Raw genomic sequence first — 18004 nt, 5'->3', positions numbered from 1 at the left:
CAATTCTATACAAAATGAGGAATCCATTGTAGGGACATTGGCTGGAGGAAATTGCTGCCAGTCTCAATGGTCCTTCAACAGCTTAGTGCAATCTCACATTAACAGTTTTCGATGTTGGGGCAAAGGTGCCCCAACATGTTTAAAAACCACGGTCATAAGAATATATTCTCACTTTCCTGGAAGTCATGTGCCAAAGAAGCCAGCACCACTGCTGAAGGCCTGGAGATATGGTGTATTGCCAAACAAAGCAGGCAATATACGCACTGACACATGGTGTAAAGGGGAAAAAAGGTTGAACATGTATAAACTTTCTGTACAAACTCTGAAATATTCAAACAAATGTGAATGACTTTGTACCAGGGATTTCAATTAACCGATACTATTGTTACTCATAAAACCACTACCAAATGTGCAGGGCTGTCCTTAGGAAAAATGGCATCCTGGGCCAATTTGTGTTTTGGCACCCACATTCCCTTCCCCTCCTCTCCCCTCCCCCAAAGATAGAGACACTGTTGCAGGCAGATAGGCAGGAAGGCAGCGTTGCTGCTGTATGACAGCAAGAGGCAGGAGGTCCGAAGCAGGCACCACCATGCCAACACGTCCTGCCTTTCTCCTCCTGAGCAGTGGCTGGAGGCAGGGGACAGACTGGGCTGGGCAAGGACAGGTCTGAACAGGTGCTTAGTATGGATGGACAGGGTTCCAAATGTGCTACAAGATAAGGCATCACAAACATTATTTTTGGGATGTCCAAATACATTCCACACATTTAATATTTCCATAAAACAGTTTTGGATTTTTATATTTAAAAAAATCCTACTATTAACGCTAGTTCAGGTCTACCATTTCTAGCATTTGTTTACAGCACCACTGTTGAAGTGCTATCTGTACCAGCTACCATCAACCTTTTTAGGCTGCGGGGCTGGGGGAGTGGGGTGGGGATGGTAGGAGAGAGGTAGATGTGCATGCACATGCTAGGACCCAGCCTCCGCCACAGTTTTTCCTTAAGGCAGCATGGGGAGAACGCTCACAGCCAGTGCTTTTTTTTTCTGCAACAGCAGAGGATAGCAACTGGTACCAAAGCCCCACATCCATGGTCTGAATCAAATGTCTCCACAGGCTAGATCTGGTCTACGAGCCATACATTACTAAACCCTGGTCTATAGCATTAGAACCAAACTAGCAACTAGCAAAGTTCCCTAGTATACAAAAGAACTAAGAAATCTTTTGCCCAGTATAGATAGAAGTCTCACATAGACGTTAGTCTTAGAAAGATCCTGCACATTGTCTCTCTTCTCACATAACTATTTTGCCTGGTAAATACTTAAAACAACTTGCAACAGCATTAAAGAAGAGATCTAATCAGACACTACAGAGGCGGTAGCATTGGGAAATAAAGGAAAAAAATCTGAGGATAAACAACCAAGAAATGCCCTATCTGTATCCAGCCTCCACAGCGTGACAGGAAAATCCTGCTTTGCAGAACAGGTAAGCCCATGACCATTCTGGAAAAGGAAAATGGAATATCAAGCTAATGCAAATGTAACAGTTTTTGTTTCTGGGGCTGCTATTGCTTAATCAGGTTAGTCGCGAAATAACTACAGTGAAACTTTGAAATTAGCACCTCAAAGTAAACACGGTGTGGGCGGAAAGTAAAGTTCACACCTTTGCTGCAGCTGCTACTGTTTGACAGGAGATTTTCTGCAGTACTAATCATGCTGACCATTTTGTAGCGCACTGTTTGAAGCATATTAAATTAGACTGATGTTAACCAATTAATCCTCAGACAAAACACATGAAGTAAAGTTAATATTAATAGCTACTCTGGGGGAAAAAAAACAACCACATGCTTAATTAAAGAAATGACAGATTGTGAAACAAACAAAAAAATCTGGACAGCTAAAATTGCAGAAGCTGTAGTCTCCAACTAGCAATATAACTTAAAGAAAAAAATTCCATGCAACCTCAAGTTAGAATTACAAAAACTGGAGAAGAGGGAAAGGGGTAATAACACTGAGCAATCTAAAATTAAATTGGATACATTTCATTCATAAATGCATAGATGGAATAATTTCCTGTGGAGCAAGAAATTATATATTTATAATGTTATATATTATGCCCCTAATACTTCCTTAGGACGTTTATTTCCTCTGCAATTACAATTGAGAATTTTAGTGAAAAAGTCACGCAGCTAACAACCTTTCATCTGAGTCACAGCACAAGTGAAAAGAAGCCTTGATTAATACTGAAAATTAGAAATTTTGCCTACTAAAGGCAGTCTATGCCTTTTCTTCACTTGGACTCCAAGGTGACAAGAAAAGACACCTTATTTTGTAAAAATCCTACTATAAGGAAAGCCTTATAGCAGTGCAGAATACATGACAGAATCTAATTCCATCCACTTGCTTTGACACTTGACCCAACCCTTCCTTGGTAAAAAGGAGGTAGAATTAGTTTTCCCAGGAGATGTTTGACTGATTAAGGCAGGAGCAGGTTTCTGCAATAATTTATTTACAAGACCAAAAATATAAGTGTGTGTGCGTGCGCATGGAATATGCATGCAAAACAGCATGGCCTACATACCTGATTTATGAGAGGTAGCCAGAGCCATGTTAGTCTGAATTTAGGTAGAAGGAAAGGCAGGGTGGCACTTTATAGAATAGTTTACAAACTAAGTCATTCAGAAAGGCCTGAGCTTCCAGTCTACAGTCTACTTTGTCAGATGCTACGATGAAGTAGGCTGTAGTTAATGAAAGCTCATGTCTCTCTGAAAACTTAAGTGTAGAACATGTCACCCAGCATCTTAATTCAGTTTAATTTACTATATTATTTACATATATAATTTTTGTTCTGTGTGTGGAGCCTCTGAAGAAACAGAAATTTCCTCCATTCTCTCCTCACTGCTTTAGCTGCAGGGACTGGGCATAAGGTTTTTAAGACAGGCAATATCCCATGAAGGACCAGGGGAATTGGAAGTGGTCATGAATATACTTGGTAGAACAAGGATTTCCTTATAATTTGCTATAGTCTATTTTAAATGTTCTTTCTCTTACATACACAAGTCAGTTTAATGGTTAAAAAGAATGTAGTTAATGGAGCAGTACCTAGCCATATCTAGGTTGAGGTAAAAGGTGTTTCACATAAACATTTAAAAACAGCACAGGACAGCCCATGCTAAATTCACATGAGCTGAAGCATAGCTTTCCTGGTGTAGCTTACCTAGACAAGCTGGCTGACTTTAAAGTGAAATCCCTGCAGAACACCACCAACTCTGTGCATAAAATGTTATAGTATTGTACGGTATTTTCCTCCTATTTATGTCTGAAAACTGGAAAATGGGATCTTATACAGTCTGGTTATGGCTAAATAATAGGTAGCAATGCCAATGTATAAACTCAGGTCCTACCACTTACCACTGAAAAGAGGCTGCTTTTTTTTTAGATTTCCTTTGTTTCCCCTCATTGCTAAACAGTTTATTGTAATAAACAAAAACGGATTCCAAAAAGATTTTCCTCCAAGAAGACAACTCAGAACTATCAAAAACAGTATGTAATTTCAACATGGAACAAGATTCCTGAATTGCAAATCTATGACACTGCTAAACGGACAGCCACTCCAGTTACTTCCATCAGATTAACAAGATCATTTCTATCATTATTCTATTATCTTTTGGCAAGATAGTTCATCAGTTTCCCAATTTTCCTTGAATACTGTCATCTATTATAAGACATCGGATAAATAAGAAGCCACGAGATTTAGAATCTTCTCCATGTGTCCCCACTGATAGAGATATTGATAAGAAACCTTTCTGGCAGGGTGGTGATTTAAAGGACACTGACCTACATATTGTTTTCAAAGCAATGAAGTCTTATATCAATCCTTTAAACTGTAAAGTCCTAACTACTCAGTATCTAACTAATGCTTTCTTTTAGAATGGAACACAGGCTGACCAAGGACAGTCTGGGTGACCCAATCAGGGATGCCTTATGTACTGCTGCCATCTGTCACCAGGCAGACTAAGGCAGCTTTTGGGCATAGGGATCCCATTTCCCTGGCTGCACAGTGTCAGCACTTCAAGCTCTCTATTTTTCAGAGCATAAGCATTCAAATAACTTACCCAGAGCCATGTGTGCAGACATCTACCAGGAGAACAAACTTGGGAGAATTCTCCCAGATTATTTGAATGTGTCTACACAGCCTTTGACAGCAGTTATTCCTAATCACAAAATTACCTATTTATTCAATTACCCATAAAACACTGTTAAATCACAGGATCAATTATATTTATGTGAAATCATAGTTGCTGGATGGAATATTCACTCTTAATCATCATATATGATGAAATGTCTGCATTGATAGAGGGACTGATCATGAATATGCTATCTCTGCAGAACATTACTGAGAAAACACTGACAGGACTTTCAGTGCATGAAAAGGTTTAACACTAAAAGACAAGACAAGAACAAATCATTAGTTAACTTTAACATACATAAACGTTGTCATAACCTTAGTTTCAAGATGTCACATTTTTTGTAAGCAGAGTAGACTGCAAGACAAGACTGTGGGAAAGAGGCTAAATTTAGGTTTAAATTTAGTCACACCTTAATAACTGGCTTTGACCATGTGTTTTTTTTTCTTCCTAGAGGGAGAACTGTGCGTGCCTTGGTGTTTTTATGGAGTTCTGTTTGTTAGTTTTTCTCCCAGTGAACATACTGCTCTGTGTTTATGTTAGAGAAGCAAAGTCAAGGAAGCCAGCTTATATGTGTAACTGAAGGTGCTAAGGCTTCCGATGGTTCTCAGTTCCTGTGAGATTCCATCCCCTAGTGTCAAACTGGCACCTAAAAAAGCTGTCTCCTATGTGAAGGAGCAGTAGGATAATGATGGATGGAAAAGTTGGGCATGAGCCCCAGATGCTGCCAAATGGAGGTGGGGGGGAGGGGGAGGGAGAAGCAGCTGTAATGCAGGGGTAAGAGCAGGGGCCAGAGGTTTGCTGCTTGGAGGATGAGAGGTGAAGTCACCTCTTAAAAATTAATTTTCAGTGGAAAAGAAATGACTGTTCAACAAATGTCAGTGACAAAAAAAAAGGAGGTGACATTGACTTTCTCCCCTGCAGCAGCAGACCTCTGGCTGATGCTCTTCTATTATGCAGAGCCACTGCTCAGGGCACAGTACTGACCAGTTATGCTTCTGTGGAGGAGTTTTGTTTGCACCACATATTCCCTTAAACTAGAGCGAAGTGAAAGTATTATAGAGTTCTTAAATAGTTACTTAGGCCCCACTACGCTGGGGTGAGTACATGCTTCTGTGACTAAAATCCACATATTAACTTGCCCTTGGGCATGTCTACATGTTCATTAATGCACCCTAATTACTGAGCATTTAGTTTAGTACTTCCTTAATGAAGTACTAACTGAATGCACACTAACTAGAGTTACTAAGCAGTAGTGCCAGGGCACAGTTATTTAGTGACGCTTTCTGCTCATTAGCCTAATAACACTGCACAGGGGGGTATTGGCACAGTTTTTGCCATGACACACTACTGCACAGTGTTATTAAACTAACACGCAGTAAGCGTCTCATGTAGACGCGCCTCTTGGGTACTTTATTTATACTCACATTCGGTAGCTTTTTGTGTTTGTGATCTCTGAAATGAGTTTACTTAGCCCATTTGTACCTTTGATACTTTAAAGTGAGTGTTGCTGCAGTAATTTTCCAACTATATCATACTATGCTATTAAAAAAAAATCATACTATCATCATACATCATACTATGCTATTAAAAAATTAAGATGACTTGAGCTGAGACTTTGCAATTATCCTTATCATTATCAGTCATCATTATCACTTCAGGTTCCAGTTTGGTATTAGTAGAGTTCACTAATCATTAAAAGTGTAGTAAATGTCTAGGAGTTTAAACTTCAGAACTTCTCAAAACCCATTTTGATTTTTTTTAAAAAAACAAATTTCAAGTGCGCTACGTTAATGCTTTAGCCTATATGCTAAATTTATGAGATCTTCAGTATTATTTCAAAGCCCTTGAGTAGTAACACAAACATATTTAGAAATATGCCGTCATATATCACATTTCTTTTTCCTTAGATGCAAGTAAAAAACTACTGTTGACCTTACAAGCACAGCAAAAACAACAAAAGCCATATGCAAAAGAGCTTTACCAAACAGCGCATGAGTGAAATTCCTATATTCACTGATATGTCAGTTGGTTAAACAATTGCTTGTTTGATCTCACTGACACAGCTCTCCCCATCGTTCTGCGCAATGCTGACACATGCTAGGTTATTCTGGGCACAGCTGGATAAGGCAAGACATGCCCCTTGGTATCAGTTACCTGAAAAGGGAGAAGCTATCAGAAATGAATAGCACTCTGATAGTAAGTTTAATGCGAGTCCCTACCTACAATGGGAACAGAAGTGGCTGAAATGATTTAATACACAATTTTAGCTATCCATATTTCTAAACTAGCTGATATACACTGCTTAACCCAAACAAACTCATACCAACTTAAGCAGTTTTACTACTGGTGCATTTAATTCTGTACCCAGATCAATTTAGATTGAGCTGAAATATTCTGGCAGATATTTTAAAAAACATGCAACACCTAGAAAGCAAGCAAAACTATTTTAAAATTATAATGAACGCAATTTACAAAGGTAAAAAGATTGCTGCAACTTTTTGGTTGGAAATCTGACCTCATTAAAGTCATCAGCAAAATTCTCACCAATTTCAGTAGTGCCAAGTTTTACCCCCAGTCTTTAAGACCAAGAGTGCTAATGCAGAGACTGTCATTTATTTTATTACTTTGGACAGTGCTTAACAGAGGAAGGTCTCTATAGTTTTAGAGTAAGCTAGTCAAAAAGACTATTTTTAAAGAAGTGTCCTATTACGTATTTCACTTTTTAAATTAGAGAGAGCAAAATATTCGACATTTTCATTAATAAAACTGCTTTTCAATTCCAAGAGGTGTTTGGTTTTAAAAAAAACAAACAACACCCCCCACTTCACTCTACCCTCTAGTAGTAGTAATAATATATGTAAAAGTTTGGCAGTGCATCCATTTTGGCTAGGGGGGCTCAGTTTAAAAAAATAAACAAAAAACAGAACCCCAAAATACTCATATTAGAAAATATCATTGTTGAAGTATTCTGTTTCTCATATTAGAAACTGTTTACCCAATCTACATCAGCAAAGGACGTTTCTCCCTCTTTGGGTCACCATATGAGAGTCTCATTCTAGAGCTGCCATTCAGCTTAGTGTGATGGATTCACCTGTGTCTTCATCAGATCCTGCCTCTGCCCAAAGCCTGTATGGACATAGATACTGAGACAAGAAAGGTTCCTTCTAAAACATTTCAGCTTCTTAAAGATCAAGAACAACATCAGTTGTTGCACTAGCTATATTACAAATGGAGTGCAACTATCCTGTCTTCAATTTGGATACCCTAACCAAAAATATATTAAAATTCCATAGCAGATGGCCAAAATAATTGTCATAAGTTTTCTAAGTGAAAGAGAAAGACAGCCCTCAAATAGAAAAGAGAATTCCCAGGCTCTGGAAGCAAGAGAATGCAGTGCTGGACATTCCAGAACGTGGGACTGTCCTTTCCCAAGGGTAGAATATCTCACTCTGTGCAGTACACTTGCTTTATGCTGCAATTTGCCACAAATGAATGACCTCAACTGAAATGCCTTTCCCTTCTAATACAGAGGCAGATTGTTCTCCAGCTAAATGTTTAGGAAAAAAAAATAACTCTTAGCACCTATGAAAGTGGGTCTTTTCTGAAGATGCCTGGGTCAGAGGGTAAAATCAGAACTAGAGTGCAGAGACTGGCTCACAGATCCTCTTCTCCATACAATCAGTTTCAAACATTCCTCCTCAGTCTTGTGACAGCTTCGCTGTGACTGACTGCTACACAGATGAGAGAGATGATTTGCAAAATTTCCCTTCCACCCTTGAACTGGGAAAGAGCACCTCTCTTGGAATCAGGAGCTACCGAAGAGAAGCGTATGACACCTACAAGTCCTCGGCACTCTCTTATGTTTATGCAAATCCTAAAGAAATGGACCCCTTATGCAGGGAAATGTCAGCGGGATATCAGGGAAACCTTTCCAAGAGTAAGGCTAGCTAAGCACTGGGGCCAAGCACAGCCATTACATTTTTACTGGTATAAGTGGTCAGAAATCAGTCTGTAACAGAGCAGAAGTTCAGCACACAAAACCGGTCTATACCTATAACAGAACAGACTGGTTTAAAAATGGCAGAACCCAGTCGAAAATTTGTCCCCCACACCCAAGGGTGAATGTGTGTTCTATTCGCTACTGATCTAAACTATACCATTTACAGAAAAGTGCATAACGTAGACTGATTCTGCCTCGGGCTTTTTGAATGTCTGTACCTAGCCTAGAATGGATTATGTAGGAAGGTTGCTGTATCTCCATCGCTGGTGGGTTTTAAGCATGGGTTAGACAAATATCTGTCAGGAACGGTTTAGACATAGCGAACCTGGCCTTTGGGAAGGAGAGTGGATTAGATTACATCTTGAAGTCCCTTTCAACTCTATTTTCTAGGATTTTCATTTCTAATAACCTTGACTGTAACCTTGACTGCATTAGATTTCAGCTAATGATGGACACATCAATTAGCTGTCAACCATTAGTGTAAGTGACATAAATTTTGCATAAAGTCATTCCAAAAATTTGCAGTGAAATTTGAAATATACAAAACCCCCAAAAGTTCATAAGCTACTTAATAGATATATAAGATAATTTCTATTTTTTTAGGTGGCATTGAACAAAAATCTTAATCCTTGACTGAAATTACACAAATTAAAATTCAGCCCAGGGCTTAGTTTTACAATCAAGACTTTTCTGAAGAGTCAACTCATTACAGAAACACTAACATTGTCTTAATTACAAAAGGCAGACTTCCAAACATTTGTTGAAAAGCTGCCACTACTTCCATCTAGCACAAGTTGTTCATAATTGAATACGGTTCTCATCACTTTATATTGTATCCCATGCCATAAAAGAAATGCAAGTAATCCACTCTTTAGCATCATTCATGATGAAGAAATCCATTCTTAGTTTATTCAGGAAGTGTTCACTTGAATTTTTGAACTATAACACAGGGAAACAAAAGCCAGATTTTCCTCACAGTATGTAAAGAAAACTCCTCTCTCCCCCTCTCTCTCATTTGTATTTCCCAGCCAAAAATATAATGCAAAAAAGAAAAAATAATTAGAGGTTAAAAAAGATGGGCAAAAGCTCTTCTAGAAATAAGTTTCTTGACATCAGCAGGCATTTTGCCACACACAAATTAGTGCCCAGGCCATGAAATATTGCTCATTTAAGTAGCTCTTCTATCGATTCAAATCCTTAGCCTCCTTCATACAAATTGAGAGTGAACTAGTGTTATCAATCTAGTATTTTTCACAGCTTAATCCAAAATTTTGATTACTTATTATTAGCAGCATGTCAGAGTTGCTGAATCATTCAGGTGAAAGAGGAAATGTTAGGTTGTGGGTCAAAAGTCTGATTTAACTCTAAAATAGATGCTTTTCCATAAAGTTTGTTTCTTAAGATTGAAAAACTTGATTCAAATCAGAAGACAACCTGCCAAAACATTTTAGGAGTAGCAGTAGTAGCAGCAGCAGCAGCAGCAGCAGTAACTGCAGCTTGTTAGAAACTACATTCTGCAGAACAAAAATTGACAAAACAAACAGAATTAATATGTTCAATGACCACTTGCACAGAGCTCAGTGAAACGTGTTATATGCATAACACTGAATAAAAATTGTTTTAGTTATTAAAATGTTATGATCAAAAAACAAATTTGCAAATAATTAGATTTACTTTAATCTCAAACATAAGATTTAACAGTGTGAGTCAATGTATCAGAATACAGGCACAAATATTCTCTTCTGTTCCCAATTCAAAGTAAAATGTTTATGGTTAGAAAATAAAAGAGAGCATGCATTTCCAGCATACTGTCCTAGAACATGATGGCAATATTTGTGAAAGGTTAAAGGTTACGTCTCCATCTTACATTTAGTATTAAAATTCCATGTATACCATTAAAAATTGCCAATCAGAGTTTGTGTTTGATTTCTGGAGAATTGTAAAAACAGTATTTGCAAAGGATAATTAAAGGCAATGGGACTACCAATATCTGCTGCACAAGGCTACCCAACACAAAAAGGGGTGGCAAAATCTCACTACCTCCTTACAGTTTAGTGTTTTGATTTTTGTTCTAAAGGTACTCAAAGTTACATGTTAGCTTTGTTTTTACTGTTCTACTGTAACACATAGTGCAAACCGGCAAGAGATTATGTGAAGCATTAGTATTTTTATGTCCAATTCACCCCCTGTGATTGCAACATCCTAATACTATATGCTGAGTAAGAGGGCAAATGCTTTGAATTCTGCAGCAGATAAAGTGCAGTACACATTGCCCAGTTTAGGAACTTACATTGGAGCACTGTGATTTTTCTACCAATTAACTGTGCTTAAAAATAAATAACTCTGAGCATTGACTGTTACTTTTGTGACATGTCAAGAAAGTTAAAATACAGTATTAAGCTTTTCCTGTTAATTCTTATGTTAAAGCTAGTAATAATGTAGTAGGTAATTTTGTATATAGGCGATCGTATCCATATCAAAATTGCCCTGGATGAATCAGTGAACAAAGAATTTCTATTCAGTGAGGCTTCTGCGTGATTTGAGAAGATACTGGATTTCTTGAGTATGCAGCAACACCTCTCCCCTCTATAATTTGACATAGTGATCTTCTGTCAGCATGTAAAGATCTCAAAGTTTTGTATGATGCAAAACGATACAAAAAGAATCTTGCAATTATTTTTTTTCTTGCACTAAGAGATTGGTTTGAAAATAACTGTTTAAACAAAGGAAATCTGTGCTGAAAGATTTTGCTGCTGTTTCTAGGGTTGCAACAAAAAGGACAAATGAAAGAGACGGTTAATTTTGTAGGGGAAATATACATGCCATGCAGAAAAAACAGTATTGCACATACTGAAGTTGCAGCATGTATGGTTATTTTATCTGCTTATTGTGAATGACACTCTACAGCATCAAGGGCCCATATACAATCAAAAATTTTGCACAGGCTTGCTTAAGTTTTTTAATACAATACTCAAATTGACATAAAAGACTAGTCACAGCAGAGCATTTTTTAGTTGTACAGATCTCATATATTGGAGTATTTCGCCAATTAGAAGCAAAATCTATTATGTGATATATTTTATGCTCATTTTCCAAGGAGGCAGGGAGGGGGGGAGGAAAGGGAGGGAGAGAAGAGGGAAGTATCCACATTACAACAGTCATGATACCCAAAGTAGTTTTTCTAACATTTAAAATTGTTCCCTATTATTTTATACCCCAAGTATATGGAAGGGGGAAAAAAAAACCAAACCTTTTCTGCTTTCTTTCTTAAGGCCACTACTTTTTGTTTCTGTATATTACATTATTATGAACTATCCTGATCTCTGCATAGCACACCTTGTGTAATAAGGGAGAAAAGATACTGAATTATACAGATATATACAGACACTGCTATTTGCTTTTTTATTTTTTTGGTGTAGCCTGAGTTATTGGCAGAGAGAAGGAGCTGCATTTCACTTTTAGCAGCCCACAAGATTTCTTTTTTCATGGCTCGTAGGAACTTTGAGAGGCTGCACTGCCAGTTGAAGTAAAGAAGACAGATATACTTTACCAGTGCAGAAGTTCATAAGTGCTGAGGAATCACAAACTGAAGCAAGACAAGGCAAGCTGTCTTCCATTCTTGTCACCTACGTTACAAGTACTATAAAACCAGTTCTGACTGCGTTTCCTGCTGCCTTCCCAGACAGTTTCAGAGCAAATCCCAGCTCTCTGAATCTGACGGCATACTTCGAATTCTGAGGAAATCCTCCCAGTCCAGATGGCCCACCACAAAGCACTTCTGTGCTGGCACAAATAAAAAAAACCTCCTTAAGATAACTCCCCTTCTTCTGCCTCTCTTTGCCGTCAGAGAGAGAGGAAAGCTTCTGCTTTTGAGAGCATGAGTGAGAAAGAGAGGGGGTGGGATACAGACCAGACAAAAATCTGAAGCTGTTTTAGGGAGTGGCTAAATATCAGACGTCAGAAATATACTAATAAAGGCACTTACTTACACATGCACTACAAGAATTTGTCACAGTGCACAAGCTAACAAATAAAGATCTCAATTGTGTTGTACATTTTTGGTGGAAGACAATCCAAGAACTCTTACCAACAAGTTTTGAAAATAAGGAAAAAAGGCCATTGTTTTTTTAATCAGTTAGGGTCCAAGTTCTGCCTCCATTACAATTGAACCAACAACAGAACTGGCCACTTAGCTTGGAAACCTGTCTCTGGTATTCCGATCAAGCCATATTATGGTTTGTCTTCACCAAATGCTATGCCACATTTTTTCAGCTTAGTTATAACTGAATTTAAAAGCAAGAACAGAGTCTTCATAGACCTAGACATAAATAAATAATGCAATTAAGAAGAAACAACTGAGAGCACTTCCTATATTAAAGGTAATTAAAAGGAAAGGAACCATGAATGAGAGAACTCATGCTATTCCAAAGTGCACTTGCATTGTATTACAAAAGCTAAAAAGCTCACTGCCATCAAACAACGTGTGAAAATTAAAAGCACACAGCAGTTTTTCTTCCAAGGCAATACTAGTATTTTCATATCACTTCTCTAAAAATGAAAAGATAATGCAATCACCAGCAATATACTTGTATTCACTGCTTTACTAAGCTGAAGAAATAAAATATCCTCCTTTAAAACTAGCAGCTTTCGCAAGGCTATCATTCCAATAGCTGTGAGAGAACTCATATTACAAAATGCATTACATTCTCTTTAATATGACCATGCTTTTGTCTGTCTGCAAACCGAAGCTGAGCCAGATGAGAACTAATGAATGCAACATGTGTTCATTCTTTTGGTAGCCGTGCCTGAAGCCAACTGGCAGAATGAATACTGTACGATAAATGTCAAAACAAAGCAATTGGTGATTACATATTGCATATATTTTGTTTCATATCTCCCCAATATGCTTCAGATAATTTAGCAATTTCAAAGCTTTGCATACAACCTTAAAAGAGAAAACTTAAAATACCTTCAGGAAGAAGAAAACACAAATAAGCACTGTGCGGTATGCAAAACAAAAACTTGCTGAGAGAAAGAGCATCTCTTTGTTTAAAAGGAACGGTTGCAATGCTGTCTGAGCTCTGAATGTCCTTCTCCCCTCTGAAGTGAATTGTTTAATCACCACACACACACACACACACACACACACACACACACACACACACACACACACACACACCCCTACCAGGAGAGAATGCGTTTCAGACTCATATTCCCTATACAGTAATATGTGCCTTACAGCAACTCAGATGTCCAAGGACTTCTTTTTTTTATGAGCAGAAGAAATATACTTTTTAAGCAATTAAAAAAAAAATTAACTAAAACATGGGCAGATAAGAGTTTTCTGTTCTGCATACCTACTAGCATCACCAAAAAAGGGAGGAGGAGAAATAGGAGAATTTGAGAACCTGGAATGAAGAATTACTGAAACATGCAATCATTTAAAATTCATCCCTTCTTTCTAATCCCTGACATCATTGCAGAGAACAAAACTGAAATTCAAAAATCTCCATTTGGGCCAATACATCAAGATTGCTTAACAACAGAAAGAAGTCCAAATTTCTATTCTTAACATTTTTTCTAACTGTCAATAGAAATGACTAATCATAGGACACGAGACATCCACTTTTAAACCCAGCTCTAACCAACAGGTTCTGCGACCTATGTTTCCCCACCAACATACTGAGAGTGCCCCAGCTCTATTGTATATATGATATTCTCCATCTTCAGTAAGGAAAGCACTGTTTTACCATACCATAATCAAGTTATGGCTAGTATGATCTACATCTTCATTTTGTACACAACTTGACTTCCAAAACTGTTGTTCCTCATCCATGTAATTCTACCTGCTTCATATTAATTTCAGGCTCCTGATAAATATTGTATTTTAGAGATTTAGGGCATTTATACATGTGCGGGGGGGGGGGGGTGTTAATTAGAGCAGCTCAAAAATCCACTGTAATTAAAGCACCCAGAGTGTCATGTGTATCACTGTCCCTGTGTGCTTTAGAAAAATGATGGTGAGCTTTAGTTAAAGTGCCCCTGCCACCATTTTTCAGCACGGGGATGCTGATACATGCTATGCTGTAGTCTGCTGGAGCGTGGTAATTACCATGCTCCAGCAGACTTCATTAATCAAGTCTGCTCCAACATGTTGTAATTACAGCGCATTGGAGCAGCCTCAATATATATGTATAGGTGCCCTTAAAGTCCACATGGAGTTGGTTTTGCTGTCCCAATGCTTTCTCAGCACCCTCTATTCCTAGCATCCTCCAGTTTGCTACTGATAGTGAGAATTTTCTCCTTTGCAATTCCTGCTATCAACAGATATTTTAATTACAACTCTTCAAACCTTTTCACCTTTTCCCTCTCTTACTTTGTCTTTCCTCTTTTCTGTTGTTATAGTGCCGCAAAGGGATGAGGGAGTTCTCCACTCTCAGTCTGCACGAGTATAAACACTACTGCATAAACTGCTTAAAAGTCAAAGTAATCTTTGTCCAGAAAATGTTTGCTTTTCACTATATTAATATATCAAGTTATGATCAGTTTATGCCAAGCATAAGGATGAAGTGGCCTTACTATTGTTATCCAAATATGAATGAAGAAAATACGTGTAGTTATTAAATTTGGGTAAAATTCTGGCTCACTAATGTCACAGAGCCAGGATGTATCCCATTGCACTTTTTTTCTTTTTTTAATTTTGAAACTTACTACTGTTTACTTAATTGCTTCATTCACAATCAACTCTGGACATCACATGCAGGTTTCTGTTTTACTGTGCTTGCATTGCAAAAGACAGTAAATATTTTCTAATACATAATTGTGTAAAAGCAATAAATCAAGGATCAATTGTTTATTAGCATAATGGGATCTTAGCTTTTTTAATTAAAACAAAAATTAAAGTAAACATTTTTAACAATGCAATGACAAACAGCTTTTCAAGTCTTTCCTCTCTTTTTCCTTCAAATAGCTGCACAATATCCCAAACAGTATGGCATTCCAGCAGAGGGGGGTGTGTGTGCATGCATGTGTGCACATGTGAGAATGCATGCACAGTGTTCCCCAGGAAAAAGGCAGAAAAGTAAATTATTTCTTTAATAACTAATAACTTAATACTTTAAAAATTGGACTATTTTATTCTTTTTTTCTTGTGGAAAAAGTAAAAATAACCTCTTTCTAAAATCACTATTTACCTTTAAAACTAATTTTACATATATAATCGCCATTCTGGCAAAACAGATTAAACTATTTCATCAGTCAAATCACAAGAAATAACCAATCAAATGTAAATATGTAGTTTTAAAACAGACATTTTGCATAACAGAAATAAGCTTCCTAGCTGGATCAAATGTAGTCTTCCAAAACAGCAGGGCATCCATGAAATGAAATCGCTTATAAACGGAGATTTCCTTTGTGGTATGAAATATACATAGACTAATAAATTAGAACAGACAAGAACAGCCTTCCAAGATTCAATGCTTTCATTAACCCCAGGTTTTCCCAACACTAGAGATTACTTGGTTGAGTGAGAGGATCAAACTCCCTCTGCAATCATTCATTCTTCTCTTGCTCAACTCCAGGTGCTGGCACTGGAATGAGATTTACAGAAATTCCGTTCTCTGAAGCATTAATACACAAAGCTTCAGAGAACATGATTTTAATAAATCTCATTTCACTGCTGACACACCGAAGGGACCAAGACCTGAAGTGGAATAAAATAGAACAGAGGGGACCATACAAGGGCCGGAGTTGGCAGAGACAGTGCAGAGAAGTTCGTAACACAAAGCTTAATGCACTGATTAACACACTTGATCCCTATTCTGATTGGGGCCTCTGAGAGCTACTTTAATACACATTTGGAACTAAAGAAGTGGACAAGGAGTATGGAGGCATAAGGGTGTGAGTGAGAGAAGAACAGTGATTTTCAACTAGGGTGCCACAGCACTGTGGGGGTGCCTCAATATCCTTTCAAGGGTCACAAGATGCCATACAATGTTAGGACTGTTAGGTGTACAGAAATGATTCACAAGAAAAACCCATACATTTTTAAGAGGAGTCTGTCATGTTAGAAATGTTATGATCTGTTGTAGTCTTTCTGAGCTTGCAACAGAAGAATTGCTTTATTTTTCTGTAGTCAGAACGTGAGTGAAAACTAGGAGCTGGCATTTTCTGAGATGCCTAGCATCTATAGAGGAGGGGTGCCTCCAGTCTTAAAAAGTTAAGAAGCACTGTTCTAATAGAAAAGGGAACAAATTAAAATGATGAAAAGACCATTTAACTCCAAGGCACATTAGCTCTCCAACAGTCATCGCGACTCCTAAGTATACAACATATCAGCACTGAAACGGAAAAACAGCAGCATCACCATTTATGTAACTTCTGTCCTAGACCTCTTCCTGGTTTTAGTTAAACTAGAGTCCTCCAGCATCCCAGCATGATCTGCAGCCCTGGGCTTGGCTGTGCTCTGCTCCAGACAGCAGGGCTGGCCTGGCCCTTCTGCTCTCTAGCCCAAACAGGGATGGGGACATGGCCAGATGTGATCTGGCATTGTCCTGTTAAGGCAAAGTGGAGAGTGGAAAGAGTCCTCCTCTGGGGCTGGGCAGCACTGCACAGAGCCGTCCGTCCCACCTTGCAGTGGAGGAGGAGAGGGAGGAGGAGGGGAAAGAGTCCCCCTCTGGGGCTGGGCAGCAGAGCTGTATACCCAGATTACTCCCAGCTGTCAGGGAGCTTCTGGGATGGGCAGGCTCTCCTCTTCCTCCTCCTCTCCCACCATAGGGGTCTGGCCATGCCCCTGTCTGGCCACACCTCCTCTTCCCCAACCTTCTGAACCCTACAAGCCCAGGTAGGGATTTAAACCCCTTCCTCAGTTATAATTAGGCCTGCCAGGGCCTGGCCACATACCCCCTCAGCTCAGCTTCTCTGTGGAAGGGAAGAGCTGCTCTAGCAACCCTAGGCTTCTGGCCTAAGCCACTGCAGGCAAGTGCCTGCATTTCCAGAATGAAAAGTGAATGCCTGTTCACTTGAAAATCTGTTCAATGTCTTCAGGTTACACTAACCTATAAAGACTGAATCAATTCAGGCTCAGGCTTTTTGAACATCTATCCCTAGCCATCATATTCAAGGTAAGCACTGATGGCAACTAGACAAGAAAAATCCTAACACAGAAGTCATCACAGATCTGGATTTACAAAGAACTATTATTATGAGAAAATGGTATCCAGGGGCAACAGCTACTATTCTAGCCCACAAGTCTAGGTAGGTTGAGTAACTTCACAAACCTCTGCACACTCTACCTGCCCAGAACTCAAACAGAGGCTCTATGGAGATGGAGCAACCACCTCTTTTCAGGCCACAGATTAAGCCAAATGTAGCTTATTTAAATACTATCTAGTGTGTTCAAATCAGATTTGTGTGTCAGACTTTAAACAAACTATTACAACACTTCAGAGCTTGACCTTATCAAAATATCATTTACAGCCATACAGTTTTAAAATATTACATGTAACAGCTGTACAGTCCATAAATTAATCATTCTTCTGATGTCAAAGAACACTATACGAAGTCATTCAAGACAAATGTATGCAGAAATCTTTAGATGTATTTCATTAACATTGAAAACCGTATTGCACACAATCACACCAAAATGGATCATAGTAAAATAGAATTCATGATTTCTTTATATATGTTGAAGAATAAGCAAAAGCATATCTTGAGAAATATTAAGGTAAGGATTGTGATCCAAATCACTGAAACTAAATGACAGATATTGTACATATTTGAAGAAACAAGGTACAGGGAAACTCCTAGGCTAGGGA

At 38.4% G+C, this 18004-nt stretch overlaps 1 protein-coding gene across 5 annotated transcripts in view; it reads right to left on the bottom strand.

Moving 5' to 3' along the window:
- The window catches only part of EML4 (EMAP like 4), a 232190-nt gene that overhangs the window by 124345 nt on the left and 89841 nt on the right, over positions 1 to 18004 (bottom strand). For 3 of the 5 annotated variants that reach the window (XM_019483245.2, XM_019483246.2, XM_019483247.2), the window contains exon 1: positions 11740 to 12076. The exons of 1 other annotated variant lie outside the window; for it this stretch is intronic. In XM_019483245.2, coding sequence (XP_019338790.1) covers positions 11740 to 11806 — 67 coding nt within the window. In that variant the 5' untranslated portion in view covers positions 11807 to 12076. Of the gene's footprint in view, positions 1 to 11739; positions 12078 to 18004 lie in introns of those variants that run through there. One more of the 5 variants, XM_019483248.2, reaches the window with a different exon arrangement.

This window comes from Alligator mississippiensis, chromosome 1 (genome assembly GCF_030867095.1).
Source record: "Alligator mississippiensis isolate rAllMis1 chromosome 1, rAllMis1, whole genome shotgun sequence".
Taxonomy (NCBI): Eukaryota; Metazoa; Chordata; order Crocodylia; family Alligatoridae; genus Alligator; species Alligator mississippiensis.
Note: the sequence above shows the minus strand (reverse complement) of the source record. Positions and strands in the feature narration are given on the sequence as shown.